The following is a 27,832-nucleotide window of genomic DNA, read 5'->3' as shown; positions in this document are numbered from 1 at the left end:
TCACGGGCAGCCCCTGCGCTGCAGTGCTCTTTATGATTTGCTCCATGCATTATTAATTCACACAGCACTTGTTCAGGGCACGTCTATTTACCCCATGCACCGGAACAGCTCTTAAGGAGCCTTGGGCTCGTGGCTCTGCGGAACGTCAGCTCCTCGTGCCGAACAGCAGGTGATGTTCAACACAATGCCATGCAATAAACGCCTGCTATCCATTACCTCGTACATATCTGCGTGCACTGATAGGAACGTGCAGATAGCAGGGCTGTGCTCCCGAGATAGGGGACGGGGAAGGAGTTATTCATTGGAAATCACACATGTATGTGGCGTTAAGGAGGGATGCTGCACCGCCGCGCACAGACAGAGGGGAGGGAGGAATCGTTCGGGCAAAGTTTCTGCAGAAATTTCTTTTTTATCCCCAATCTGAAGGGCGAAATTACAGCACGGCACCTCAATTCTGCATGCCTTCTTTTTTTTCCCCCTGCAGTTTTGGAAGGAAACCTCCAAGTGGCTCCAACAGGAGCGCAGTGACCTTGCTGAGCAGCACTGCATAATTTTTAATAGACATTTCTTGCTGGAACTGACACAGTCCCAGGCGGGGCTTTACTTCACTCACATTTCTTCTAGAGGGAAATGCCCCTATTCGTTCTATTTTTCTTTTTTCCATCATCCCTCCATACACACACCTATAATTACGATATGCATTACAATAGCATTCACAAGCTGCTGATAAGATCCCAGCTCCATTATGCGGGGCTCTGCGCGCACACCCGCTCAAACACAATCCCCTCCCTTGAGCTGCTGGAGTCAAAATAGAGAAAGCAGAGAGAAGTGTTGAGACAAGAGCAAATTACTCATTTTATGGAGGGAAAGAAAGCAGAGCTGGGAAAGGCCAAAGTCATCACCTGAGGTCAGGAGGGGAATTCCCATTGGAGTCAGAGCTGAAGCTCTCCCGATTGCCACACGTGGGGCTTCCCCCATCGCTCTGCCCCAGGTGACATCAGTGCCAAGGCTGCCTTAGAGGGATGCTCCCACAGCAGAGCACGGCACAGCTTGGAGACCACAGGTAATGCACACAACACCGTTTTCCCTGCTGAAGGGTGGTGGAAAGTCACACAGCCCCCCCAGCCCCACTGAGGCTCCGTGGCACCTTGCACACACGGAGCCAGCCAGACGAGCGCTGTGCCCAGCTTCGCTCCTTTAATTACACCTCCTACGGGCAGGAAAGATAAGCCCAAATGGAGTGACTGCACAGAGGGAGGAAGCCTATAAGTTATTCATAAGTTCAGGCTCAAGCTCCTCTCTTGCTTTCACTCCATGACACCTTCAAAACATATTATTCATCTATTTTTTCCTCCTCTGGGAAGAGAGATGGTAATTGTAGTAAATACATCACTGCCAAGCCATCCCTGCAGCCCACGCGGCGCTGGGCCGGGATCGAAGGCAGCGGGCGCTGGCGGGGTGCTCGGGGATGCCCAGGCTCTGTGAAGGACATCCTGCTGCTGACAGCACAGCAATGGGGTGAGCCCACAGCAGCCCCACAGCACAGGGTGCACACCTCCGCACTGCTGCAAACCAAACCCAATGGGCCCAACCTCCTGCATTCCATTGTGGACTGAAGCCCTGCAGCCCCCATCTGGAACTGGGAACACATCAGCAGAACCCAGGGGTTCCCCTGCAGCTCCATTCAGCCCAGCAGGGCTCAGCGGGGGACTGCGCTGCAATGCTACCAGAAATGTGGTTGAGTATTTTTTTTGAGGCAGTCTTATGGGAAGACATTGAGTTGGGCTCAACGACCCCTGTGCTTCCCTTCCAATTCTGTACTGCCATGGTTCGCTTGGGCTGCCGCATCACAGCCCAATGGAATTTGGACACAGCAATGAGCAAAGCACACTGCAGAGTGAGCACAGCAGGACAGCCCCAATCCCGGCTTATAGATCACCAGCTGCAGAGAGCCTCTGGAATGAGAGCCACAGCACAGAGGTTTCTTTGCCCTCTCGAGGCTGCTCCAGGCAGAGTAAAGCACCTGAGTAAAGCTACCACCAACTGCAGCAGCAACCCTTGAGCTCGAGAGGTTGGTTTTGCTGAATGCAGCGACGCAGAACCTTCATTGCACTGCTCACCACACAGCATTTGCTGGCTCTGGTGCAGAAATAACCCTGACAGCATCATCCGTGGTCACACCAGAGAGGGGAGGGCGAAAGCACTGCCATACGGTGCCTCAGAGAAGAGGCAGGGCATGGTTTTATTTGTCCTAATTCCCTGGGAGGTCATTTACTGCAGTGCCCCTGGCGCTTCCCCAGCCCTTTCCAGCACATTTGATTCTTGTGAGTTTTCTTAATCTCATCTCCTTCATTGGTTATTGCTCCTTCAGTGCTGAACTCAGCAAGATCGCTTCTGTTTGGAGAAAGATTAGCACTGAGTACATTAAACACAGTAATGCCATGTGCTAACAGGGCAGTGGGCCACCACCCCGCCCCAGTGCCCAGAACAGCCTCCAGCTGGGGCTGCTCGTTCAGGGTATGTTGTTTTCCCTTTAAATTTGACCTACATGCTGAGAGACGCCGTGATCTTCATGGTAGAAGCAGCCGAAAGAAAGGGCAAAAGGATGGAGAAAGGGCTGGGTCCAGGTGCACGTGCAGACACGGGATGGCTGCTTGCCAACCCAGCAATCTGCCCTGCCCTGGTGTCAGTCCCTGAGCATCACAGGGATGCACACACCGCACACCTGATGCACGGCGACCACTTGTCTGCGTGACATGGAGAATGAAGCTCTCCCAACACCAAGCAAGATGCAGCATGAGTCAAACAACGGGGTTGGACCCAGCAAGGCAGCAAGAATCTGCTCCTTCCCCCAGCCAAACCAGATTCCTTATTCCCAACATTTACAGTGATGGTTTTCCCACGCGGTCCCTTATCGCAGCTCAGAGGGCTGTTTACCCACGGATTACAAGCAGGCAATACGTCCACCCAGGGAGGAGGCATGGCTGCATGGGCCAAAGCTCTGCAAACAGATGGCTCAAGGAGATAGAGGGGGTTTGCTACTGTGTGAATGCGCCCGTTCTTGAGGGTGACCCAACCATACATACATCTCTATGGAACCTGGTATTTTTTCCTCATTTTGCTCTCTCCAGGGCTTGGAGAGGGAGCACAGACTCTGAAGGGATACAGAGGAGCCCACAGTCGCTTCGTGTCCCAACAGCTGAAGAGCTGGAATGGGCTGAACCCATCCTCTCCCCAAAAGGGGAAGTGCAGGTAAGGCTCCACGAGGAGCAGCACCCATTTTGCCAACAAACCCACTGCCCTCAGAAATCCCATCTGCCATTTGAGCACGTCCAGACACCCCAAAAGACAGCATTCCCTGCACGCCCCAACTCCCCACCACCCAGCGCTGCTGGAAAATCAAACATAGTAGAAAAAAGGGAAGGGAGAAAAAAAAAAGAGAGGCAGCTCTTGTCGGGAGCACAGGAGTACAAGGAAGTAATTTTTCTCGCCCCGTTGCAGTTGGACGGCGCTGTTTACGTCTGCGTGAGACGCTGCATCCTTTCTTCTCCGCCGTGCAGCTGGAGCATCAGCAAATGGGAGAGGGGAGACACGGGGGGAGGCAACAGCCACTGAAATTGGATCCTATTGAATTTTCAACAGGACACCAAAATATATACATATTTCAGCGTGTACGGATCCCCAAGTCAACGGAGGGATCCGCGAATAGCTGGCACTGAATAATTACAGTGGGGGGAAATCATTGGAATAATTAGCAGTTGCTACCAGAACATTCAGGGAAATGAAATGCTGAGTGGTGTTTATTAAACAGCACTTTATTTTCAGTTTAGGGCGGTTGGGAAGAAATTAGGTGGCAAATACACAGCGGCACTGAATGATTGGGAAAGCCGGGGATCATTAAGATCATTCGAGCCGCATTGCCCATCCCCTCCATTTCTGCCCATCTCTACGCCTTTCCTTGGGGTTTCTTCCCTTCCTTTTTTGCACTGATTTCCTTGCAAAGGTGACACGCAGCCCACCCAGCGCTCCACAGCCTCAAACGCTGCCTGGCGTGGGCTAAGCTTTCTTCTGCCTTTGACAAGAGCAGAAGCCACATAAAATTACTGCGCAGCAAAAGGAAGGAACAGCAGAGAGACTGAGCGCTACCAACAGGCACGAACCTTGCAGCAGCAAAGGGCTGGCTGGGAAAGCAGCAGGGAGGGCACACAACCCATATATGAGAAGCAGGTGGACTCTATCTACATTTAGGGAGGAATATCACTTTTTCAGCTTCATGGACATTTTGTGGCACGGTACTGAGTAAAATAGGACAGGGAAAGAAGAAAAAAAAAAGAGGGATCAAAGAATGCGTGAGCTTCAGAAACACACAGCCCCAACCTGGGAGAGGTCAGCCCTCCATCCCCACCGCTGCCAAGCTGAGGTGTAATGAGAACATGGCATGTGGAGCCTGGAGCAGCGCAAAGAGAAGGCAGAAAGCAGAGCAGGGCAGCACAGAGGGGAGCAAGAGGCCACGTCCCCCCCTGCCCCCACCAGCCAGCCACCCTCCCAGCACGGCACGAAGCAATCCGACGTGGATCAGCAGAGGAAAGAGAGATGAAGTTCTAAGGGAGGTGGGAGCGCCTGTGTGTATGCACATGGTTTAGATATCTCAAAAGATTTCACGCTGTATTTCACATGATTCACATTGCTAAGCTTCTCCGTTCACAATGCAGGAGGCGAGCAGAAATGAGGCAGGTCAAAAGCCTCATAAGCCTGAAACATCTCCACGTTTGCAAAATCACTTTCGGAAGCCTCCCGTTCTGGATTGAGCGGGGTTACCCAATGCCAGCCAGACAAAACCGCGCTCCCAAAATCCCAGCGTGGGCAGCACTACCACATGAACACAATAAGAACTGCCTCGAAAGCTGGGAAAACAGCTCGATGCCCTCCAGACACAGATAATCTTGTAATCAGAAATAAGTCTGCCCTACCTTGGGGACGTCTTCTCATCGCAGCGATGCAGTGGTCCTGCGTAGCCAGGAGCATCTGTCAGCCAGCCTGGTCCAGCCTGCAACAGGGAGAGGATGCTCACTCATACAGACTTGGACTGTTGCTTTCTGATGTAGTTATTGGGGAGCAAGTCAAGCCATTTCAAACAGTGTTTGTACATTAAGTCATGTGTTGCACAGAACCCCTCCATCCCCCACCGCTGCACACCCCAGTCCTGAGATGGAAAACGCAACAAATGGGAGTTGGGCTCTGTAAGCCCATTGGGTCCCTTCTGATTCCAAATACTCACAGAATCATTACGGCCGGGAAAGACCTCTCAGATCCCCCAATCCAACCCCAACCCACCCCACCGTGCCCACATCCCCATGGCTCTGGAACTCCTCAGGGATGGTAACCCCACCGCTCCCTGGGCAGCTGTGCCAATGCATCACCAGTTACATTATGCCAAGAAACTACAGGATAAAACACAGACTTGCTATTCTGCCGGAACCTGAAGTAATTCTGCAGCTTATTGACATCTACGCCACATCCCTCCATCCTACCTTATCAAACCCATACAATTCTAAACCAACGCAATCCTTTTCCTTTGCACCACCTCTGCAGTAAGGCTAACTTCCAGCATTAGGAAAACAACACAACAAAGCAAGCATCCAAAACAATAAAAATAAATTAAAACCCCTAGAGCACACCGAGAAGAGTTGTGGCTTCTTTTACTGCATTTTCCAAGGTGCTGTTTAAACACAGAGCAGGGAAGGTACATAAATACATCAGCTCAGCCCCCTCAGGCTCAGGGTAGATCTCTGCAGGATCACCCCTGGAAGCAGCACAGCCATGCAAATGCCCCAGATGTAGCAGAAGAAAGAGGACAAAAAGCATTTTCCCTCTATCAGACCTCACCCACCAATCCAACCCTTCCTTCCCGGCTTCACCCTGTGCCCCTGCTAAGCGCTGCAGTGCTCGTTGCAAACACCACAGCCCTAGCTAAAGCTGCACAAGCCAGCTGCCATGGGGTGGGGGATTACTACCCCAAATCCCTCTCCCATTTTGTAAGAGCCAGGTCTCCAGCTTGCAGCAAGAGAAACCAACTCACCCACCAAAACAGCTCCTCGCACGACTTCAACACCAAGAAAAAAACTCAATTTTCCTCCCAAACAACCCCCAACTCCTGGTATAGAGCTCCATGTCTGAGCAGATCCCTGCCTGCTCTCCTTTTATCTGGGGCAGAGCTGATCTCCCAGCCCCTACCAGCTGGGAGGACGAAGCACAGCCTCCCACCCAAGGAGGCCCATCAGCTACACTTGGTTTGTGACCATCCAGAACAGCCGAAACAAACTAAGGGGGGAGCAGCAGCTAACAGCAGGGCAGGCAAGTCCCTCTTTTATCCCAGTTTCTGTTCCATCACACTGCAGATTTGGGTTCCTTCAGCTCCCTTCCCCATTGACTCTGCAGCCTCATGGGCACTATCCTGTAATGTGGCTGCATGCCATTTCTCCTCCAGATACTCTAACTTGAAAACCCCAAAAACTGAGCTGGGTCTCTGCGGGAGGCAGCTGAAGGGCCCCCTCCCCACTGGGACGGCTGCAGATCACCTGGGGAAGCAGCTCACCCATCAAACACCTGAGCTGGGACAAGGCATCCCAAACGGACCAAGGCTGGGCAGTGCTCCCACCCCGCCTGGCTTCCATGGAACAGAGCACAATGCAATGGGACAGGAGGAGAATACACACTTGGAAACTCCTGCCTTGGTGCATGCACACACACACACACACACACACACACGGCAGCACTGGAGCATCTCGGGAGGACCCTCTGCTCCCACTGAGTGCAGGAGCACCACAAACACTGCGTGAAAAAGCAAAAAGCCTCCCTGGAGATGTCAGACCTTGGGCCCAGGTGTTCAGGCTGCAGTAATTGGGTGACTCATTCATTAAAGGAAATGCAATTTAAAATCTATTACAATCCTTAAAGCCCAAAAGCCTCCTCCCTCCCTGGCCCCAGCCCAGCAGCAGCCCGGTGCTCAGTGGGGCACACGCATGGCCTTATCCCACCCCCCACACAGCCCTGCAGAGCTCTTGTCGGTTTTTGTTTCTTTTCTTGAGGCGTTTGTATTTGAAATAACAGCCAAAGGAAGGAAGCAAAAGAGGACTGGAAGTGGAAAAAGGCTCCAAGAACAAACGGCTTGATTAAAAACTAACCGAGATAAAGGACATTGAGCAACCCTTTGGTTTGGGGAAGAGAAGGGAGAGAGGTGTGGGTGGTTCAGAGCCAGAGCCAGGTGTTAGACACAGCAACAGGCAACACCTGAAAGGTAAAGGCAGACAAATTAAATGAAGCACAAATGTTTAGCAGCGAGGGTGATTAACCTTTAAAACAAACTACCAATGGCAGTCCTGCATGCAGCATCTCCTGAGATACATAAATCAACTCCCAGCACCTTTTTGGAAGATGTATGTTCTACAAACGCAAAATCTGAGGCTCAGGAAAGAGCCATCTAATGACTTTCCAGGGCCTGGTTATGTGATCTAAAAGTCCCCTCTGGCCCTGAATTCATTGTGCTGCTGCAGCTGATCCTGAATTGATCACAGGGAACAGAAATCCTGCACGGCCAAAGCTTGCAAAGCCAAACAAGGAACAAACAGAGCCCAACCACTGCCCCGTGTCCCCGCTTGCTGTTTGCCCACAGGTGCTGTACCATGCAGACAGGTCACCCCGCTCCTCAGCTACAAGCAGCAACAGCAGAAAGGAAAAGACTTCAGAGCAGTGTAAATGCCACGGCAGGGGTGGCAGCTTTGTGCAAAGGGAGAGATGGTGCTGCAGCAGCACGGCCTGCAGGCGCCAGGCTGGGGCACGCTGCAAACAGGGAGCGCAGCCATGCAGGGCTGCTGCTTACCTTTGCTGACCATTGACATCAGCAGACATTTTGCAGCCCCCTTTCCACCTCAAGACGTTGCCCTTCATTTGCTCTGGGTTCATTTGCTCTCCCGCACACATTTCCCTGCGCTATTTTGCAGCAAAACTCAACAGCTCAACCCACGTCTTTCTCCTCCAAGGAATCTTCCACCCCTGTCACCACTGCCCCAGATGCAGATTTGCATCCCCAAAAAGTCCCTTGCAAAACCCATTGGTGAGGATGCGCTGAACGTACCAATGGGGTAAATTAAATGCATCCATCTCTCTGCAGCTCACAGTGGCACTGTTCTTACCCTGCACACAACTTTCCAACAATCAACCTAATTTATTTCCATAATAAATGGAAAGCCAACTTTTCTTTTAGAGCAGCAATCAGGGCCGAGCACTGCGGCGCTTTCTGTGTGTGTGTGTGTTGGTTTTTTTTAAGGCAAACTCTATTCAACTCATTCTCTTTAAATAAAATGATTCCTTTATCTATTATTCATTTGAAATACAGAAGGAGGACACAGGAGACCGTGGAAGTGCACAGTTTGTTTCTGAGCCCTCTCGAATAGGTTTTAAAACGCAGAGCTCAGGGTTTGGTAGTTAGGAACTCACTGTTTCCATTCCCTTTGCTTTATGATGTTATAATGTGGCCCATCGCTCCAATGTCCACATGTAAATGCCAACTGAGCTGTGCTGTTTGCTTGCTGCCGTTCACAGAGGTTGGCTATCTCCTACATGCAGCAGTGCAGCACAGGCTTGCAGGGCATCCCTCTGCTTTTCCATATCAAGTGGGAAGGGTGCACGGATACAAAACACCATCAGTTGGGAGATTCAGTACAACTGCATGGCAGGAGGTTGGGGTACCCCCAGCAGTGGGGTGAGATGCTGCATCCCTACACCCAAAGACCCCATCCAATGCAGAGCTCTCCCTTCAGTCCTGATGGGATTAAGGGTTTGCCTTCACCTCCCCACGTGTATTTATAAAATAAGTGTAAAAATATATTATATACCCAGAGCTCCCACTGTCAATGGAGGGAGGCCAGCACCTCCTGAGGGCAATTCATCTCACCCGTCTTCCTGGTAGGAAATAAATGGCCCCTGGAGATGCCTATTTCTGTCCATAGACCAGGAGGGAGCCCGAGGCGACCAACCCTGGCGTTGACATCGAACTTTTAGATGCAGAAGTCAGAGCAGATTAATCCAACCCATTATCAAGGCCTTTAATTTTGGCTGTCTTGATTTACGAGTGCTTGCTCAGCACATCCGGCCCTATGAGGACCCACACACTGCTTTTCCCCTTCACTTCTCCCACTTCGGATGGGGCTTTTTACTCTGCCAAACCTCCCTCAGCATTACATATGAAATAAGAATTATCCTCACTTAGAACTTCCTCCTGGAGCCCCAAAAAAAGTGAAAACGTCCATTTCGACTGCATCGTTGTTAAGAGTTCTGAACACACCTGGGACACAATGCATCATTATCCTCATTTGGTAGGTGAGGAAATGGCTGAGTCATGAGTAAAGCACAGGGAACCACAAGCTGCTGCCCTGTCTGTGAAATAAACCTGTATATATATTTATACATATATACACCTCCATGCTGGGCGCAGCCCCAGGGCTCTGCCTGCTGTCAGCAGTGCTTCCCAGGCGGATGAGGACTGCATGCAGCTGTGCCACATCTGGATTCACAGACCTGGCTGGTGGGAAACAAGTGCCCAAGGTCTGGAGGTACGGGCTCTGTTTGGAGGAGGGATCTCAGTCATCCCCTGCCCATCCCAGAGGCACCATGGGGCTGGATGTGGCTTTCTCACTGCCTTTCAGCAGCAGCTGGCATGACAATGGCTTCACACCACACAGCCCACGTGCCCTTTGTGCTCTCTGCTGTATCACAGCAGTGCAAGGCTCACATCCAGCCCTTCTGAGCAGGACAGAGCAGCCCGGAGCCCACGCAACATCCGTCTCACACACCAACCAGGTGCCTCTCAGGGGCTAATTAGGCTCAGACCCCATTCAGTGCTCATGGGCACATTTCAAGCCATCTCCCACAGCCTCCATAAGATGAAACTGGCCCTCGGGCTGCTCATCTTTTGTTCACTGCAGCTGTTCCAGAAGTACAATGGAATCTGCTGCTCAACCACATGCCAGCAGGTGGATGCCATCCCTGCCTGCGCGCGGTGCTGCTCACACTGCAGCATCCCTGCCCTCCATGCTGCAGCACTGCAGGTGGGAGCTGCTGCCTGCAGAAGGGGAAGAGGAGAGCCAAAAGAGCTGCTTCCTGCAGCCTCCTGTCTCACAGACCCTGCCTGACCCACTCACTCAGCTGAAAATTACAGACTAACCTCACCCCAGCAGGAATACAGCTTTCCTGTTCTCAGCATAATGAAGTGCAGGTCCATAAAGCAAGCTCCCAGCATCACCTTGCAGCCATGCATGCAGAGATCCCCTCAGTGCAGATCTAGGTCCATGTCCAGCAGGCCGGGACAGGGCTGGCATTGACACTGCATCAGAGAGCTGAACAAAGCAGGCATCTGCTGTGGGGGCAACACAAACTTCCATCTCTCTCCTCTCTTCCATCCCTATCCCATCTCAAAGCCAAGATACCATGCTCCTCCATCCTGCTCCATCAGCACCCACTGACCCAACGCTGAGCCCCAGCCCGGCCATCAATGGCTGTTGGTGGTCTTTTTGTAAACTTTGCCTGCAAAGGTTTCATTAGGCTGCCTCGCAGTCATTACATCAAGTAATGGAAAACATCCATCTCCTTCAGCTCCTCCACAGCAGCCAAAGGAAATTGGTCTGAAGAGCGTTAATCAAGCTATGAAAATCATTGGCAGCTCGCATCTTGATGAGGAGAACCCAGCTTGTGTTCAGAGGCACCTAGGGAGGAGCTGCTCTCCCCCCACCAGAGCTCACACGTGGGGATAAATGAAGGCTTTGCTGCTCTCCCAGCCTGTAAATGAGCAGGGCATAGGATCACAGAATGATTCAGGTTGGAAAAGACCGCTAAAATCCCTAAATCCAACCACCATGCCCACCGACCAGGTCCCTCAGTGCCGCATCCCCATATCTCTGAGCAGCTCCAGGGCTGGGGGTCCCCCCACCCCCTGAATGCCCACGAGCATCACTGCCCCCCCAGCTTCCTCCACTTTCCATACCTACACAAGTCCCAGACTGGAGTGAGTGAAGGTCCCAGACCTCCACAAATCCCCACACAGCACAGGGATGGCAGTACCCTTAACCCTACTGGAGGTTTCAACTCCTAAGGAGGAGCAGACCTGAAACGCAGCAGCGGTTTCTGTTCTCACCCCCAAACCCACCCTATGTGTGTGTTGACCCTACAGAATCACTGCAGCGAGCCGGGAACCAAAGCGCCTTTCTGTAGCAGTCCTTCCATGTTATTTTAGCAGCTGCTGTCTTACAGACTGCTGGAGTAAGAGATTAATGCTTTAATTATACCATCTGAAAGCCGGGAGGCTGAGCGTTCCAATGGTATACAGCACTGACTCCTGGCACCGGCGGATCTGGAGGGAGTATGCACTAAAATCGAGCTGGAGTCCAAGTGAGGAATAAAAGTGGAAAACGTAGTAAGACAGTAATCAGAATAATGTGATTTTAATGCTCAATATCTCACAACCAGCTGGGGCTGGAAATTAAAGCTTCGTGCTCGTTGCAAGTGGGGGATCCTGTCTTGCAAAGACTTTCCTGCTCTCATCGTGGCGTTCCCAAGGTTGGGGTTGACAAAGCCGGCCCCGCTCCTGTCAGCCTGCACACGAGGAGGCAAATGTCTCTCTCATCTGCTCTGCACTTGGCTTTTCTCCTCCGTTTTCATATCAGAGGGCTTGGAGGCGATAGCAGGACTGCCTCTCCTGCTTCTATTTTCTCGCTGAGCTGTGATCTCGACTGGAACGAGCGACTAATTCCTTCCCCTCAGCTGTGGGGTCCGTCTGTAGCACGTGGGGCTTCTGTGCTTTGCCACTTCCCTTCCCAGCGTACAGCTGAGCAGGAGAATGGTGCGAATCAACCTTTTCAGAGCTGCATTCATCTTTCCTCGGCGCTTTTCAATCGCGGAGCTTTGCAGCCGGCACAGAGCTGAGGCTGCCCTCGCTTTGCAAGGGATGCTCAGGGGCTGCATCCCCAAATCCATGGGCAGGGAAAAGCCGAGCACAGAAATACTCACGCCGTGCTCAGCTGAAAGCAGAGCAAATCCTGCCCTCGTGGCCAAACCAGCTCAGATTTATCAGATTTCCAAAATTGTCTGCACTGAAATCTGCTCCTGTGCCCCAAAGCAGGCCTGCTGGGTCTGCCTGCCTGTTTGTTCTGAAAGAGCTGCATTGGGAAACGCTAAAGAATCAAAACATCAGCTCTGCACAGGTCAGGATTCAGTTTCTGCAGTGCAACATCAGGCGTGCAACAGGAGCACAGCCCACAGATCCTCCAGAACACAGCCTTGGGCACAGCAAACCGACGCTAATAATGATCAAAAAGAAAACTTTGGGCTCGCTCTGACAAAACCACGTCCTCCTAAAAAATAATTAAAACAAAAAGGCAATTTTGCCCAATCTACGTGCTCTTTTAAACAGGCAGTCCCACGAGCAGTGGAACTAATGAAGCTCGCCTGCCCATGGATCGGTGTCTCACAGCTCAATTCTTGGATACCTAATGAGGTGCACGCACTGATCTCAGTTTTCCCCCCACGCCGGGGGGACCAACCCACGCTGCTGCCTCTCCTCCCACCACGGCTGTCAATGGGGGCTTCTGCCCACGCTGCCTTTGGGCACAAGTTGGGTTGGAAGGGCTCCAAAGCGTCGCGGGACACGCTTCCCAAAAAGCACATTGTAAAGCCCAATCTGAGCCGCTGCATGCTGTCCTTATCGCGCTCAAACTCTGCAAAGGGAGGTGATGCGCTGGCACAGGCTGCACAGGGAGGTGCTCCAGAGCTGCAAGGACGTGGCCCTGAGGGACACGGTCAGTGGGTGCAGTGGGAAGGGTTGGATGTGGGGATCTGAGAGGTCTTTTCCAGCCTCAACGATTCTGTGATTCTATTCTTTGCATCTCTCCTCAGAGCCGCAGGCAGCAGGGAAGCTGCAGAGGACACCAGAACAATCTGAGACACACTGCATTGAAGAGGAGATGTTGTTTGGACCAAGGGGACGCAGACGAGGAGCAGGAGCCCACCAGCTGCTCGTCCTTTATTGTAATGGAGCGGCACAACGGATGCAGAAGTAATTTCCTTGCATGGCTGCCTGCACAGGACGCGGGTGAAGTGAACCGCGCTGCGAGCCAACATGTGTACGGCTGCGCCTGTGTGCCTGAACACGCATGCAAACAAGCCCTGCTCCTCCAGAGCCTCCCATCAGCTCGTTGCTGCATCCAAATGAAGCAAGTCGGTGTTTACCACTATTTCTAGAGCTCGCTGCGGCCAAAATACAAGATTTCTGCTTCGGAGGCCCTGCTAGGATTACAGTGCCTCTAGCACTGGCTTTTTGTCAGACTCTGCAAAGGGGAGACCAGCGCAGAGAAGAACTAAGCAAGGGCAGGACGTGCATAACCCAGCTGCATCCTGCTATGGCCATACAGAGTGTTCCCGCAGCCCTGCTGAGTCTTAATGCAATGGGAGGAAGCTCAGCAGCCCAACGGGAATGGAGAAAGTGGGAGCAGAGCCTTCCCCCAGACAAAACCCCAGTTGGGCGCACAGTGAAGAGCAGTGACTGTGCAGCCATGCAATATCGTGCACTAAGCAGGAGCCCCTCAATGGCCACACTGCAGCAAGGCTGGGCAGTCGTGTACAGCACTGTGCTGCCCACAGGGAGGTAACAGCTCAGGGGCACAGCTGCTTGAGTTGGCTGCACGAACCCCTTCGGGGCAAACCCAAATCCTCTTCTCCCAGTGCTGGTGAGCTTGCAGACGCTGCCAGCAGTGCGGCGAGGAGAGCAGCCTGAATGGCTCTGACAGCAGCCGGACACACTTTGCTCTTGGAACTGGCAGCATCTGCTCATTTCCATTGCCACACTGATGATGTGGCATCACCCCATGGTGACACACGGGGTCTGGCACCCATGTGCCCTCACAGACCATGCCTCACAGCCGTGCCAAGGAGCAGGGAGGAGGCATTAGAGCATCATCTCACCTGCTGGGCTCAGGAGACATTGGCAGCAGGCACTGCACTCAACCCTCATCCTCTTCTTAATTAAGAGCACAGGTATTAAATTGCAGCCTTTTATTCATGGACAGGTGTGTGTCTTTGTCAGAGGTCCCTGCTTAAATCATCCACCTCGTCTCCAATAACAATGTTAACGATGCTCAGCGCCGGCTCTGGACTGTAAAACATATTTCCCTGATGTTTGTTCAATAATTCCATGAGAATTAAAAACATCTATTACCGGCTGCAGGATGCTAAGAGGCCCCTGGAGCAGAGAGAGGGCTGTAACTCACTCGAGGGGCTCAGCTGATGCCACAGATGCTGTTGTCCCAGCAGCAGCAGCTTGGATGCTGCTTGTGGGCACAGAGCTGGGTGCTCTCAGCTATGGACATGTCCCTGATGTGCCCCAGGAGCGCTCCTGGGACAGCCCACAGCTGCTCTGTGCTCTCCCATCACTACCACAAGCAGTGGGACACAGGACATCACCTCCCTTAGCACAGAGCATTGCAATACACCTCACATCCCCCCACGCTCAGGGGGAGGAAAGCTGCTATGGAAAGGGAACCACAGAGGGAGGGAGGGTAACTCCAGGTGTCCCAAACGCATCCCAAGCATCGTCACCAACCTCCCCAAAGCACGCATTCAGCACCCAGATCCCAAGGCACAGGATGCAGCAGCGCGCTGCCTCCACGCAGAGCAGTCCCCATCCCTGTCACGACTTCTGGCAGCTCAGAAATGTTGTTTCTGGAAAAATATTTATCCTGCTAATGAAGCCGAGGCAGCAGCAGAGCCCCAGAAGGTCAGAGCAGCGCCTGCTGCAATCAGCTCCCTTCACAGCTCCCGCTGAATGGGGCTCTGATTGCAGATGCCAATCAGAGCACTCAATTTTGCCTGCTTATTTGGAAATTAAAACATAAAGGCACTTTCCCAGACGCTGCGTTTAGGGGTGGTTTATATAACATCATCTCACGGGCAGAAAGCCAGATGGATCCGGAGGGTGGGACCCTGGAGCCAAATGACTCAATTTGGGTAGGACATAAACTCAGCCCTCAAACCCCCGTTCCAGGGAGCAGTAGGGAAGGGGTCGGCGGCTGCTGCCCACCTAAGCACCAGGCACACAGGGCTTTCGTGCAGGTCCTAAGGACTGAACTGATTCCAAGGGCTGCTAGCCAAGCGGCAGGCTGCAGTTTGGGTTCCATCGCCTGTTATCTTTAATTATTATTGGTATTTCCGGTATTTTGCAGCTCACCCAAACACTGAGACAGTTGGATGATCAGCAGGCAAGAGGAGAAATGAAAACAACCAAATCCAGTCCTGCAAAAGCATGGATCCTACAACGCACGATGCTCAACTGCTGCAGAGCGGCTGGGCTCATTCCTATGTAAGCTCTCATAATTTCCATTTAAATCATCGGAATTAAAAAGTAGTTTGAGTTAGAGCATCTGCTTGAAGACTTGCATGCCTTCCCATGTCCCCACCAGCACAGCTGTTTGGACCAGAGGCAGGAACAAAGGGATGGAAACCAGACCCGAGCTGCCCAAACAGCCTCACCACCCTGTGCAGGAGGAGCTGCTGTCAGCATGCAGTGATGCAAGCACCTCATGGAGAGCTCCTGCTTACGGCCCTGCTTTTTGGGCAGCACAAGGTGTAGATGTTGCAGTTCCCCATGCAAAGTGTCCCTTGCCACTGGGGTGCACAACTGCTGCAGCCCTACCCAAAAGCCTCCAAAAAAAAGGCTTTCATTACAAGAAAGCCCACCAGATCTCTTCATTTATCACGGCCTTTTATCCATCAACACAAGTTGTTTCAAGCAGAAAGGTACTGATGGGCAGCTGAGATCCCAGCCCCCAGCAGTGCTGTGTGGAGGTGAGGATGCACAAACCAGCTTTGCTCCCAGGGCTGGGAAGAGGCAGCTCCCAGCTGTGCCTTCATCTGCAACACAGACCCAGGGCACGCGGGCACGGGGACGGACAGCAGCAGGAACTCCAACTCAGCCCAAAACCTCCCTACACCCCACGGCAGGAAAGCCCAAGCCGTGCAGCCACCTCGCAGAGCTCCCACTGGGGTGGGACCGTCGATGCAAAGCAAGTATCGCAGCTCTGGCTTTGCACAGTTCCAGATGTGTGCACCGGCACAAAGCGCGGACCGCCACGCAGCACAGGCAGACTGCAGCGGGGCTCGTGTATCTCTCAGCCAGTGTTTGTGCAGGGCTATGTGAGCGTTTCTATCTGTCCTAGGTACTCGTTCAGTGAGCAAATATCCTCTGCCTGAAGCAGTCTCTGTATGTGCAGATACCGGCTAGACCTAGCAGAAGGAAAAAAAAAATCTGAACCCAAACCCAAAGCCTTCCTCCGGCATTCATCATTTTAATTAGCAGAGCTGTGCCTTGAATCTCAATGGGAGATTATACCATAAAGAGAGCCGGGCGGAATAGCACAAGTGTCTCCTCTCACTTCAGAAACGAACAGAGCTGTCTGTGAAATTATTAGTAATATTATGTGTACCATTTACGGCTCAACATGCACGTCCTGGGGGCTCATCAGCAGCTGCAAGCAACCTCGTGGCCGGGATGGTTTGGAGTGCACAGCCACGACTGCTGAGCCAGGTGACATTCCCAATGCCATTGTCCTGCCACAGCACAAGGCTTGGTCCTGCACCCACTCCAATGCCCCCCAGTGCCCCTCGCTGTACCCCAGGCACAGCAATGCACGCAATGGGAGATGACAGCTTACAGCCCATCCAGCCCCATGGCGGTGAACAGCAAACATATCTCCCCTACGTGCCAGCCATACAGATAGCTAAGGACATAAAGAAATGCACACACACTAAATCGTCCGCGCCCCAAACGTCTCCAGGTAACCATAAAGACCACGGGAGTACATCAACGCGCGGTCCTCACTCGTTGGCCCTTGATACCAATCGCTTTATTCCCTCTTATAAAGGTTAAAAACTCACTCCTGGAGGAGCAAAGCTATGATTTTGCACACAGCAGTGCTGGGGCTGCAAGGGAGGGATGATGATGGGTGGCAGCAGGGCCGTGCATCCCTCCATCCACCACTCTGCACTGCCGGGGTTTGGAGCCAGCAAGCAGCAAGGCAGAGAGACACCCCAATGTGTCTATGCAGAAAGCCTCCAAAACCTCATTTCTTTATGAAAGGCCCTCAGGTTACCATGCAGGGCTCTGCTGCTGCAGACAGGTTTGCAGCTCCTTCTCCACCATTGAGTGGAAGCTCCCCGAGTAAAGAGCATTGCAGCAGCGCAGTGTTATCGCTGTGCTCTGAACTGTAGGCTGCAAACACATCTCTGAGTGCTCAGATAATGGGAAAAAATACAAATAAAAGCATCACAAGTGGAACTCAGCCTGGCACCCAACCAAAGCCCCTTCCTGGGGTAGGGATGGAAAAGGCGATGTTTAAAGGAGTCAACAGGAGCCGGGCTGGCACCTGCCCTCCGAATGCTTCAGTGCAATTTGTAGATCATTATCACTGGGATAAAATCAGATAACTCGAAAACAACTGTGAGTGGTGAGAGATCATCTCCCCTTGGAATACAGGATGTGCTTTAATGATGCTGCGCGTCAGTAAGGATGAAGCTGCCAGCCTGGCAAGGAGCACAGAGCCAGGATAACCCACCCAAGTGCCACAGCAGAGGCAGCAGGCAAAAGCCACCTCCGTCCCCTGACAGAGGGACACGAATAAACTGCAGGAGCCAAAAGGCTCAGAGACCTCCCAGCAGTGGGGTGGGGGCTAAAGTGAAGGCAGGAGCTTGATTCTAAATTAAGAACATACAGATTTGGGTCCCATTTTTCTCCCTCTGAGGGGTTCAAAAGATGTAAGAGCTCCAAAAAGAAATCAAAAAGCATCCTGTAATAGGAGCAAATGTGGCTCAAACTCTCCCCATTTTGCAGCCAGGAGCTCCCACGCATCCAGAAAAACCCCATTCCGTGGAGCCCAGCCAGGCTGGAGCAGTCAGAGGACTCGGGAACAGCAGCCCTCTGGATCCACACCACCCCAAATCTGTGATGGCCAATATTCATCCACTGAATACACAGTTAAGAGAGGGCAGGTCGAGGCTCAGGGTGATGCACAAGCAATGAGCTGCCCACCTGCCTCCCACAGCCCATGACAGAGGAGGGATGCTCGCGCGCTCACAGACGTGGCAGCAGTTGTTCGTGCATCGTCTCATAAATATTTAACAGTAAGCACTTTGTAAAGAAGAATGTTATTAAGGCTGGTGTAGTCTGTGGCTCCAAATGTGGCCATACATCAGATGTTGCCAGTCTAGTATGCATAACCCTCTTAGAGCAGCCGGTGGCAAATCAGTTTCACTGCGTTAAAAATATATATATATGAGAGAGAGAAAAAATAGCAAAAAGGTAAAATCCTGAATCTGAGAGCCCTGGGGAGATGCGTGTGAGACGTGTGAGGGATGTCCCACCGATAGATCAGACCTTCACAATCACCCACAGCAATAGAGCCGGCTCGGGGAGATGGGGGAATAAAGGGAGGGCGAGAAGGGAAAAGCCAATAAAGCAGAATGCAGTAGATGGAAAGCAATTCTTGGCAGCAATTTTTAGCATAAGAGCATTGTTGTGTTTTTTTCTTTCGTGCAATCGCAAATTAATCTTTTTATTGCTGCTGAAGATGCTCTAATAATATTTATTCCAACGCTTTACACTTTATTGTGATGCTTTTGACTTCTTTTGGGGTCTATTTTTTTTTTCCTCCCCTGCTATATTGATTTCATCTGCTCCATCACAGCCCCACCAACCCCAGAGGGAGGGACGGAGGAAACCCCCCCACACCCAACAGCATCCTGCCCCAAAATCAGAGCCATGCCAGGCTCTGCAGCCCTTGCCAGGTGTTTGTTTCTATTCCAAAAAGCAAATCGTTTCCTTTATGGGGCTTCCACAAACCGGTCACTCACTCCCACTGCCTACCCAGCCATACTGACAGAGGCTGTTGCACATTGACCATCTGAGCAATGACATACGAAGTATATTTAAATAGGAAATAGGCCTATTAAGACACTTAACAATATGGCAGGAGCAAAAGCAGCCCGTGAGTTCATAATTTGGTTTAAAAATATTGAAAATGATTTTAATTCCCTCATTATCATAATGAAAACCTGGGGAGAGGATGAGTGAAGGAGGAGACGGGCAGGGAAGGTGACTTAGAAGACACAACTCCTGTGGAGAACAGGGAGGAAAGCCTATGGGCCAAAGGGATGGTCCCGCACCTTTCCATCCCAAACATTGGCTTGAAAGGCACAGAAAGGCACCTGCACCAGGGCAGGTGGGGCAATAAGAGGCACAGTCAGTGGGCATGGTGGGGAGGGATTGATGGGTGGAACTAATGATCTTGGAGGTCTTCTCCAACCTTAACGATTCTGTGGTCAGAGCGCCCCAGAAAGCATCAGCAAAAGGTGCAGATGGAACAGCCCCAGTGCTCCCCTTGTACTTCAATTCTGCTCTCAGCTCCTTTGCCCACGTGCACCCCAAAACACCCCCTGGCCCCACAAACCCAAGCAATGCTGGAGCATCCCCGCTTCGTCAGCGTGGAGTTCATTTAATCTGTGCATGTGTTTAATTCCCCACGCTGGCGTTTCTCTGCTCTGTCACTTTTCACAGCCTGTCAGTCCCGAAACCCTTTGCAGAGCAGCCACATGCCATACCTACTTAGGAATCACGCCAGCTCAAGCAGTCATTAGGTGCTTCCCATGTCCTACACGCAGCTGTGAGCATCCGCACAATCAGATGGCGCATCAGAGCAGGGAGGGCAGGGATGTCACCCATCAGCCCCTGCCTCCACTGCTTTCAGGTTGCTATTTTCATTCATATACCACCATATATTTCAATCTAGTAAGTTCCATTTGCTTCTTTTCTGCTCTTGCCCACTTCCCCACCAACAGCCTTGCCCCCGTGGGGATCCATCTCTTTGAGTTGGGCTGCCCACAGCATTCCCAGCCAGGGATGTGACCTCCACGCACCCCAGTGCCACAGAGGATCAGATCCACACCTCCCCAACAAACCCAACCCCCTACTTCCATCTCTGCTCCCCCCCGGCACTATTAGGAAAGCCACAAGGGTTGGCATCAGAAACCAGCATTCGCCCTTTGCAAGGTCAAAAAAAAATCCCTCAAAATGTCATAGAGTTTTGAGAGTCCTAAATGAAGAAATTGCTTAATCTACCTGGGGGATTGCAGCTATTATACCCACTGCCGTAAACAAGCTTCAGATCCAGCTACTAAGGATTGCACCGACATCGCGGAGCACAGGCTAAATTGACAAGTTGTCTCTGCTGCCCTTGAAACTCAATTTGCCATCACTCACCTCATTTCAAATTAGCACAGAACAAAACCTCGTCGTCCCGCTGCTCTGCTGGGGCTGGCTTATGCAAGGTGCCTGCTCCTATTGCATCAAGTAGGGGAAGAAAGGAGCCTCAGTGCAGCCCCTTGCAGACAGTTAGAGCTTAAATTCGGGATAATTTCATCCTTTTGCCAACAAACCACAAAACGTGAGGACGTGGCTTAAATCAGACATATGGTATGATTTTTGGACGGTCCTGAATGGAGCCAGGAGTTGGGCTCAGTGATCCCTATGGGTCCCTTCCAACTTGGGATTTTCAGTGATTCTGCTCTGAGATGTAAGCAGAGAGAGGGCACAACAGCAGCCCTCTGCGTGGAGACAGGGGTGGTTGGGATGGAGCTGGACATTCACCATGGATAGGGAAGGTTGGAGCATCTTCAAAACGTGCCCAAAGTCCATTTGCCACAAACCTACTCACTGCCCAGGCTTCACTTCTACCAAAAGGGAATTTTCAGTCGATAAAACTTCAGGGGAGAACATCACATCAATGCTGAAAGGATGGTCTGAAACATCAAAATAGGCCACATTCTAGCAAACTGCTCCCATGTATTCTTCAAGAAAAGTCTAAAGTGACCATGATGAATTTAAGACCTTTTTGAGATGAGGATCCAACACACCACCACATCCCCAAATCCACACTTACTAGCTCAGAAATAGCATCTCCCAGCTCCCGTGCACCAAGCCCATGAGCAGCATCCCAACGCCTCCCCGTCCGCTGCTGGGAAGACGACGCGTGGTGTGGTGCCTCCCAAATCCAATCAGCCAATTATACTCCCTAATTACCTACAATAGTTTTAATTGGGCTGGGACAACACGCAGCGCCTTGATACATTCCCCCAAAAAAGGAGTAAAGTGGCACAGACACCAGATGTAGTTATCTTAGAGCCCCCACCAGCCCCACGTTCAGCACAGACCTGGTAACAACTGCTGCCTCCACTTGGGACAGGTGGGTCCCCAACACAAAACCTCCCTGGCTTCGAGGGATGGGGTTATGCAGTGGGGCAAAGCATCATTCCTCAGTGCTCATGGGGCAACAGAGAAATAGGACGGAGTAAAAGAACCCGGTAAAGCTGAGGATGCTGCCTCTTGTACAGCACCGACCCCAACCAGCTGCAAGCACATCCCTCCAGACCCTACAACTGCAATGAGATGAGCCCGCATCCTACTTGGCCAAGAGGAGCCTCCTGCCTCCCCACAAAGGGCTCATTGAGGGCTCACTCCCCGATAGCCTTTGCCCCCAGCAGCCCCCAATCCGACTCCCCGGGCGCTGCTGCGAGCACACGGCTCAGCAACAACGGGCCTTATGTTCAGCAGGGCAGCAGGCGGATAAAGAGGCAGTGTTTGCTGCTGCCGGCGTCACCGGCTGATCCAGAACGAACGCCTGCCTTCCCCCACGCCTGCATCCCACCCCCTCCTACTGCTCCAGCATCGCAGCGCTGCTGCTCTGGGAGGGAGCAGGAGGTGATGTGCACCAAAATGATGTGTGCACAGAGAGCAGAGGCTGCAACAGCATCCCTCCACCCATCCTCCAGCGGGACACCAAAAGTCTCCACAAAAGCACGGGAGCTGCCAGCTGAAGGCAAACTTCGGTATGTGGTGTGCACAGACACAGCCAGTGCTTGTCCTGCCCTGACACGAGTTGTGTTTGAGCCGTGCAATGCTCCTGTTTGGCTCAGCGTGTCACACACAGGTGGTGCTGAGCTCCTGGGGCGACATAAACAGGCTGAGCCCTGCTGCAGCAAACACCCAAGGAACGATGGAGCAATCCATTACCGAGCAGTGAGCTGCTCCACCTGCCCAAGCCAATAACCCAAACAGCCATTCCTACAGGGTTCGCTGCCCATGGAGCACAGCACCCCAAGGCCCCACTGATGCACGTCCCCACGCATCCTCCAACCCAAGCAGAACGCAGTGCTCAGCAAAGCCCCACACATCCCCAAGTCCCCTCCAGCAAAAGCAGCTTCAGGCAGCGGTGTGCGATGTAGAATTTGACTTTGAGTGACTATAATAAAGTGTTTTTATTTTTAAGCTGTTTTATCCCCGTTTTCCTCACTCCCGAGGAGCGCACCTTGGTGTCAACAGGACTCTTTTGTCTTTGTAAGCTATTTTAAGGCAAAATATCTGTAAATTACTTCCCCAAACCTCCACACAAGCAGATCATGCAGAGAAAATAGGCTTTGCAGGAATGCAGTAAATTGTTTCTGTCACACAAGGAAATATAACCAATAGAAATCGTTATGGATGAATCATTATGAGAGGGATGGAAAAAATTAACCTTCATCCATTTCCCCCATCCCTGTGCAGATGCTCGGGGGAAGCGGGACGGGCAGAAATCCCACAGTGGGCTGCAGGACGGGGATGCTCAGGGATGCAAAGGGGTGGGAAAGAGGAGTGGGATGCTCCTTTCTTGCCAGGCTGAGGGTTTTGATGCTGGCTGCTTTGGTGCCGTCCTTTAATACACGGCAAAGACGAGAGAAATGCATAAGTGTGGGCCAACGTGTGGGTGGGGTGGCTCTGAGAGAGGCATCAGACAGAGGAGGATGTGTGAACGTGGTGGAGGAAAACACTGATTCCCACTGCTTTGGGGTGAGCTCCATGGGGTAACGCACGGCCACGCTCCCCCCATTGCCCCACCCCCTGCACAAACCAAGCACCACCACACAGCTGTTTCACCCCATACCTGCGTGCATCTGTTACAGATCTACAATAAAAGCAATCCATTTCCAGAGCAGCAGATAACGATTCCTTCTGCCACACCGTGCAAACAACGCGGCGGAAAAGGCCCAAGTGTTAAATGTTCCCTAATGTGCAGTAATTGATTTCCATGTGTGCAGTAATGGATTTGGTCACATCATGCAACAATGGATTTGACACGGGTTCTCACTGATATTATAAACACAGTGAAGTCGTTAGCCCCGTGCCCACAGATGAGGCACTGCATAGCACTGACCCTGCACAGCCACCGGACCTTCAGAGCTGCAGCACAGCCAAGGATGCAATCAGCAATTAAAGAGGGAAAAGCCACTCGGAGCAAGGCAAGATGCACCTGGAGATGCGCTCCTGTCATTCAGTTCTGCACGCACAATTTCCACCCAACCTTCCTCCTCTTCGTACAGTCATTAAGGTTGGCAAAGACCACTCAGATCCCCAATCCAACCCCAGCCCACCGTGCCCACATCCCTCAGTGCCACATCCGCACAGTAATGGAACACCCCCAGGGATGGTCACCCCACACTCCCTGAGCAGCTGTGCAGTGCAGCACCGCTCTTTTGGAAGAGAAACGTTTCCTATTACCCAACCTGAACGTCCTCTGGCACAACTTGAGACCATCATCTCTCACCCTATGACCAGGAGAAGAGGCCGACCCCCACTTCATGACCACCTCCTTTCAGCCCAGTATCTCCTATCAGTGCCTCCCGGTGGGGTGCTGAGGAGGGGCAGCTCGTGGGGTGTTTACAAGCCTTACGGGAGTGTTAAAAATCTATTATTTGCACTCCAGCAGTGCTGCAGCACTCTCCTTCTGTCGAGAAGTGATTGGGCTCCCATCCGTCAGGGACACTGAGTGATTGTACCGAGAAAATTGCATTCGGCAATGGGGGATTTAAGAGGGTGCTTGTCCTGAAACAGGGCTCCGATTAATTAACTCGGAGGAAGGGGCTGCTTGGGGTTTGCTTGGTCTTTTCTGTGTTTTCCTCAGTGCGTTTAATTGATCGGTGCATGGCTTGTTTTTGTTTCCTTCTTGCTTTTCTGTTTGTCTTTAGGACTCTTTGCAGGATGATGAAGCACAGAGAAGGTATTTACTCAGCGGGGGATTAATTGGCAAGCAGGAAGGAGAAATGGCCAGGCCAAGCCCTAAATCCTGACCATGGTGCTGTACCTGCCAGCACTGGGAAATTGAAAAACCTCCCGGCCAGGCAGAGGCAGCTGAAGCAGCACCAAGAGAGGACCTCAGTGGTGGGGCTCTCATCCCAACACTGCCAGCCCCCATCACATAGATACAGGGAACCTAAACCAACACCAACGTGCCTGCGGGCACGAGGGATGGACCAAAAATGGGTTGGTAAACACTGGGATCTTAGCACCAAGGCCGAGCTCTCAGAAGATGGAGCAAGCGTTTGGGTATTTTGGGTAGCATGGGGGCTTCTCTCTAACCACAGCGTGCTGCTGTGTACAATGTAGGGTTGCAATGCCTTCCCCCATACCTCGGTCACCCACTGGGCAAGAAACTTCCCCAGACATTGAACATCTCCTGGATTTTACTTCATCTCTGCAGCACAGGAAGGTTCAAGCTCTGATGGAATCCAATCACACAGGCCATATCCACAAGACACTATTCTACATTTAAGAGAATTAAAGATCAGCTGCGATGCAGGACATGCACAGCTGATGGTGACCCAGCACACATCCCAGCCCCCACACCCTACCCAAACACCACCACATCCTCAGCACCCGGTGCTGCCAATCCCCACAGGCCCTGAGACATTTCACATCGCTGCTGCCATTTCAAGGGGTGAGAAAGGTCCTCATCTTGCCCTCTGCCCTCATCTTTCAAAGGAATTAATCTTCAAAGCAATCTCACCCCAGCCATACTACAAAGTGGTGATTTATGAGTTGCAGTGATGACAGCTAGCTCCTCCAGCATGGGAGATGGGAAGAGTTGCATGGATGGAGCCAAGGCTGGAAGAAACCCCAGCAGAAATGGGCACCCAGACCTCAGCTGGAGCCAACATCACCTTTCGTCATTGGAAAAATCCAACTTGCATCATTTTCTCCATTATCCCAAGAAAAAAAAAACCAAATTGCCCATCGCCTCAAAACAACTGACAAAAAAAAAATCCCTGTTCATTTTGGCACTATTGAAATGAGTTCAAAGGCTTTGCTTCCCTTTTCTAACGCCATTCCCTACTCCAAATTGCAACGCAGCCTTACATGCAAAGCGACCGACAGAACCAAAGGGATTCGGTGTCACTGAAATAAAGCACTGATGAAATTGTAAATGAGAAAGCAGTGATGGTCCCACAGAATGATTTGATTTCGGTGAACCCGTCTTTTCATTCTGAAAACTTTCATTAGGAAGTTTTGCAGGCAGCTCTAATCAAAGCGCTTAAGGCAGTCCTGGAAATTTCAGTCTCGAGCTTCAAAACAACTTCATTTGTGTTGTAAAGGAGAGAAGTTTATGACACGCAGATGCAGGGAATGGAAACACTTTTTGACTTTGCAAACACTTCAACTATAAGAAATTAAATTAATCATAACGTGGGTGAACGATTTCAAAAGTTTCTTTCCCCAAGTACAAAAAGTGTATTGAAACTCATCCAAAGGCAGACCCTATAAATATAATATAAGGTTGTCATCTCCGCGCGCACAGCTCTGCTAACGCCATCTCCATCTGAGATTTCTTGGGGTCGTGAGCAAATGAAATAAAAGAGCTCATTTCTCTTTGGGAAACTCAGGCGATAGGATCATTATAGAGAGCGTTTCCAAAGGGAAAGAGGCGATGCGCTGAAAGAAAGGATAGAGAAAAATAGAGGGTGTATAGCAGGAATGGAAAGAGAATGAGAACATCGCTGGAAATGCTCATTGCAACAAGAGCCCCATTCACCCTCGCTTGTCTTTCCCTTCAGGGTTACTTCTTGTTTCATTACAGATTAACACAGCATCTCTTCTCTCGCACGGCGCTCGCTGGAGATCGCTACATCCATTTAAATGGATTTCAAAAGCCGGGATTGATCGACGCCGAGCTGTAATTTCGGACACTAGCATGACGGGTAATGCACTTCAGCCTTTGCTGAGAGTGAAGGAGGTGTGTGAATTGCTGCCTTGATATGATAAATTCATTAGATAGAGGAACGCGAGATAACAGCGCGGCGCTCAGACAGCATCTGGTGGCACGGAGCGCAGATGCACAGGAAAGGGGGTTGTGGCACGGCTCGCTGGGTCTGCATTAGAGCAGAGAGCTGAACTGAAAGGAGCTGTGTGGAGGGCTCGGGGGACCTCCCGGGTCAAGCATCCCTACTTTCTGCTATCAGAAATAGCCACGTCATGTCTCCCTGATGGATACTTGAACCCATGAACTCCTCAGCACGGGAAGCGCCACAAAACACCAATGATGGGAAAAATGAAACACTGCTCCCCCAAGTCCTCATCTGAAACGCTACCAGCTATGCACGAGGCAGCTAGCAGAGCCTGATAATGGTGATGCTAGAGATGTGCCGTGCCTCGCTGCAGAGCTGGACAGGAGGCAGGCACAGCCACGGGCTGGAAAATCTGCGCAATCACTCCAGCTCTGCCATTTCCATCTGCACGCACCGGGGACCAGGGAGCGTGCTGTGTTAATAGTGGGCCTGCTCCAGCTTTTGTTTAAATTCAGCTCCAATGCCTGGGGGAAAATAGCACAGCGGGCTCCCAGTATCTGCCCGGGAGAAACAGGGCAGAAAAGAGAGGATGGTCTGGTAAGAAGGGAGAGCGATGGGCATTGCAGGTTGAAGGGGAGTGAAGAGATGGAGAGCACGAGGGCATGGGCAGGGCGGGTGGATGGGGAGGGATGCTTGCATAGAGGGCAAGAGCTAGGAGGGCTGGTCGGAGATGAGAAGAGCTACAAGCCTCTAAATTAGAGGGTCTGGCAGCATAGATGGACACCAAAGGCACCGCAGGGAGCCCAGACCTGCACACCCTGCAGCGCCAACACGAGCAGGCTGGGCTCAAACTCCTTCACATCAATGAAACATTCCCTTTGCCACACAGAGCAAGGGGCAGTGCTGCCTGGTGGGTAATGTCCTATGCTGAGACCATGCCACCCCCTGCCCCATGCTCTCTGCTTGACCCTAAGCCAAATAGGGATAACAAATGGCTTTGAGGCCCTCCCAGTGAAAAGCGCTCTGTAATTGCTATTTTGGGGACTGGAGAACACACAGAGGATCTCCAGCACTGCCTCCAGGAGACAGGAAACCCATCACACACAGAGCAATGTCTTAGCCCTCTGCTTTACCCACCTGCAACCGGCGCAAGCACAAAGAGAAGCTGGGACCACCCCACAGCCCTTGTGTGGAGCAGCAGATTTCAGCTACCATTGGCTAATAATAATAATAATAACAACAACAAACAAAAAGATTTTAAAGAGGACCCATTGCTTCTGATGGCTGCAGCTCTGCCTGCTCCCACCACTCAACACCAGGTCAGGGTGCAGCTCCGCAGCCCCGACCCGCTATGAGCGCTGCTCCCAGCTCTGCTCCCCCCGACCTCACTGCAATTTGGTCTGCGTCAATTAGGAACAGATTTAAGCTAATGAGAAGTAAGCGTCCAGGCTGCGTTTTGCATTGATTTGGTTAAACTGATGTAAGAGAGAGAGTGCGTGTGTGGATGGGGACGTGCATGCCTGTGGATAACTCTATTGCATCCAGGCTGTACGCTCCTAAATCTTTGCTTAATTCTGAATATTTTTCA

The 27,832-nt window shown here is 51.7% G+C and overlaps 1 protein-coding gene across 2 annotated transcripts in view; it reads right to left on the bottom strand.

Annotated features, from left to right (window-relative positions):
• Positions 1-27,832, bottom strand: part of NTM (neurotrimin) — a 313,044-nt gene that overhangs the window by 246,631 nt on the left and 38,581 nt on the right. For both annotated transcript variants that reach the window (XM_015297955.4, XM_040652025.2), the window contains exon 2: positions 4,971-5,047. In XM_015297955.4, the coding sequence (XP_015153441.1) occupies positions 4,971-5,025 (55 nt within the window). In that variant the 5' untranslated portion in view covers positions 5,026-5,047. The remainder of the gene's footprint in view (positions 1-4,970; positions 5,048-27,832) is intronic.

Source organism: Gallus gallus, chromosome 24 (assembly GCF_016699485.2).
Source record: "Gallus gallus isolate bGalGal1 chromosome 24, bGalGal1.mat.broiler.GRCg7b, whole genome shotgun sequence".
NCBI classification, from domain to species: Eukaryota; Metazoa; Chordata; class Aves; order Galliformes; family Phasianidae; genus Gallus; species Gallus gallus.
This window is presented reverse-complemented; position numbering and strand designations above follow the sequence as displayed.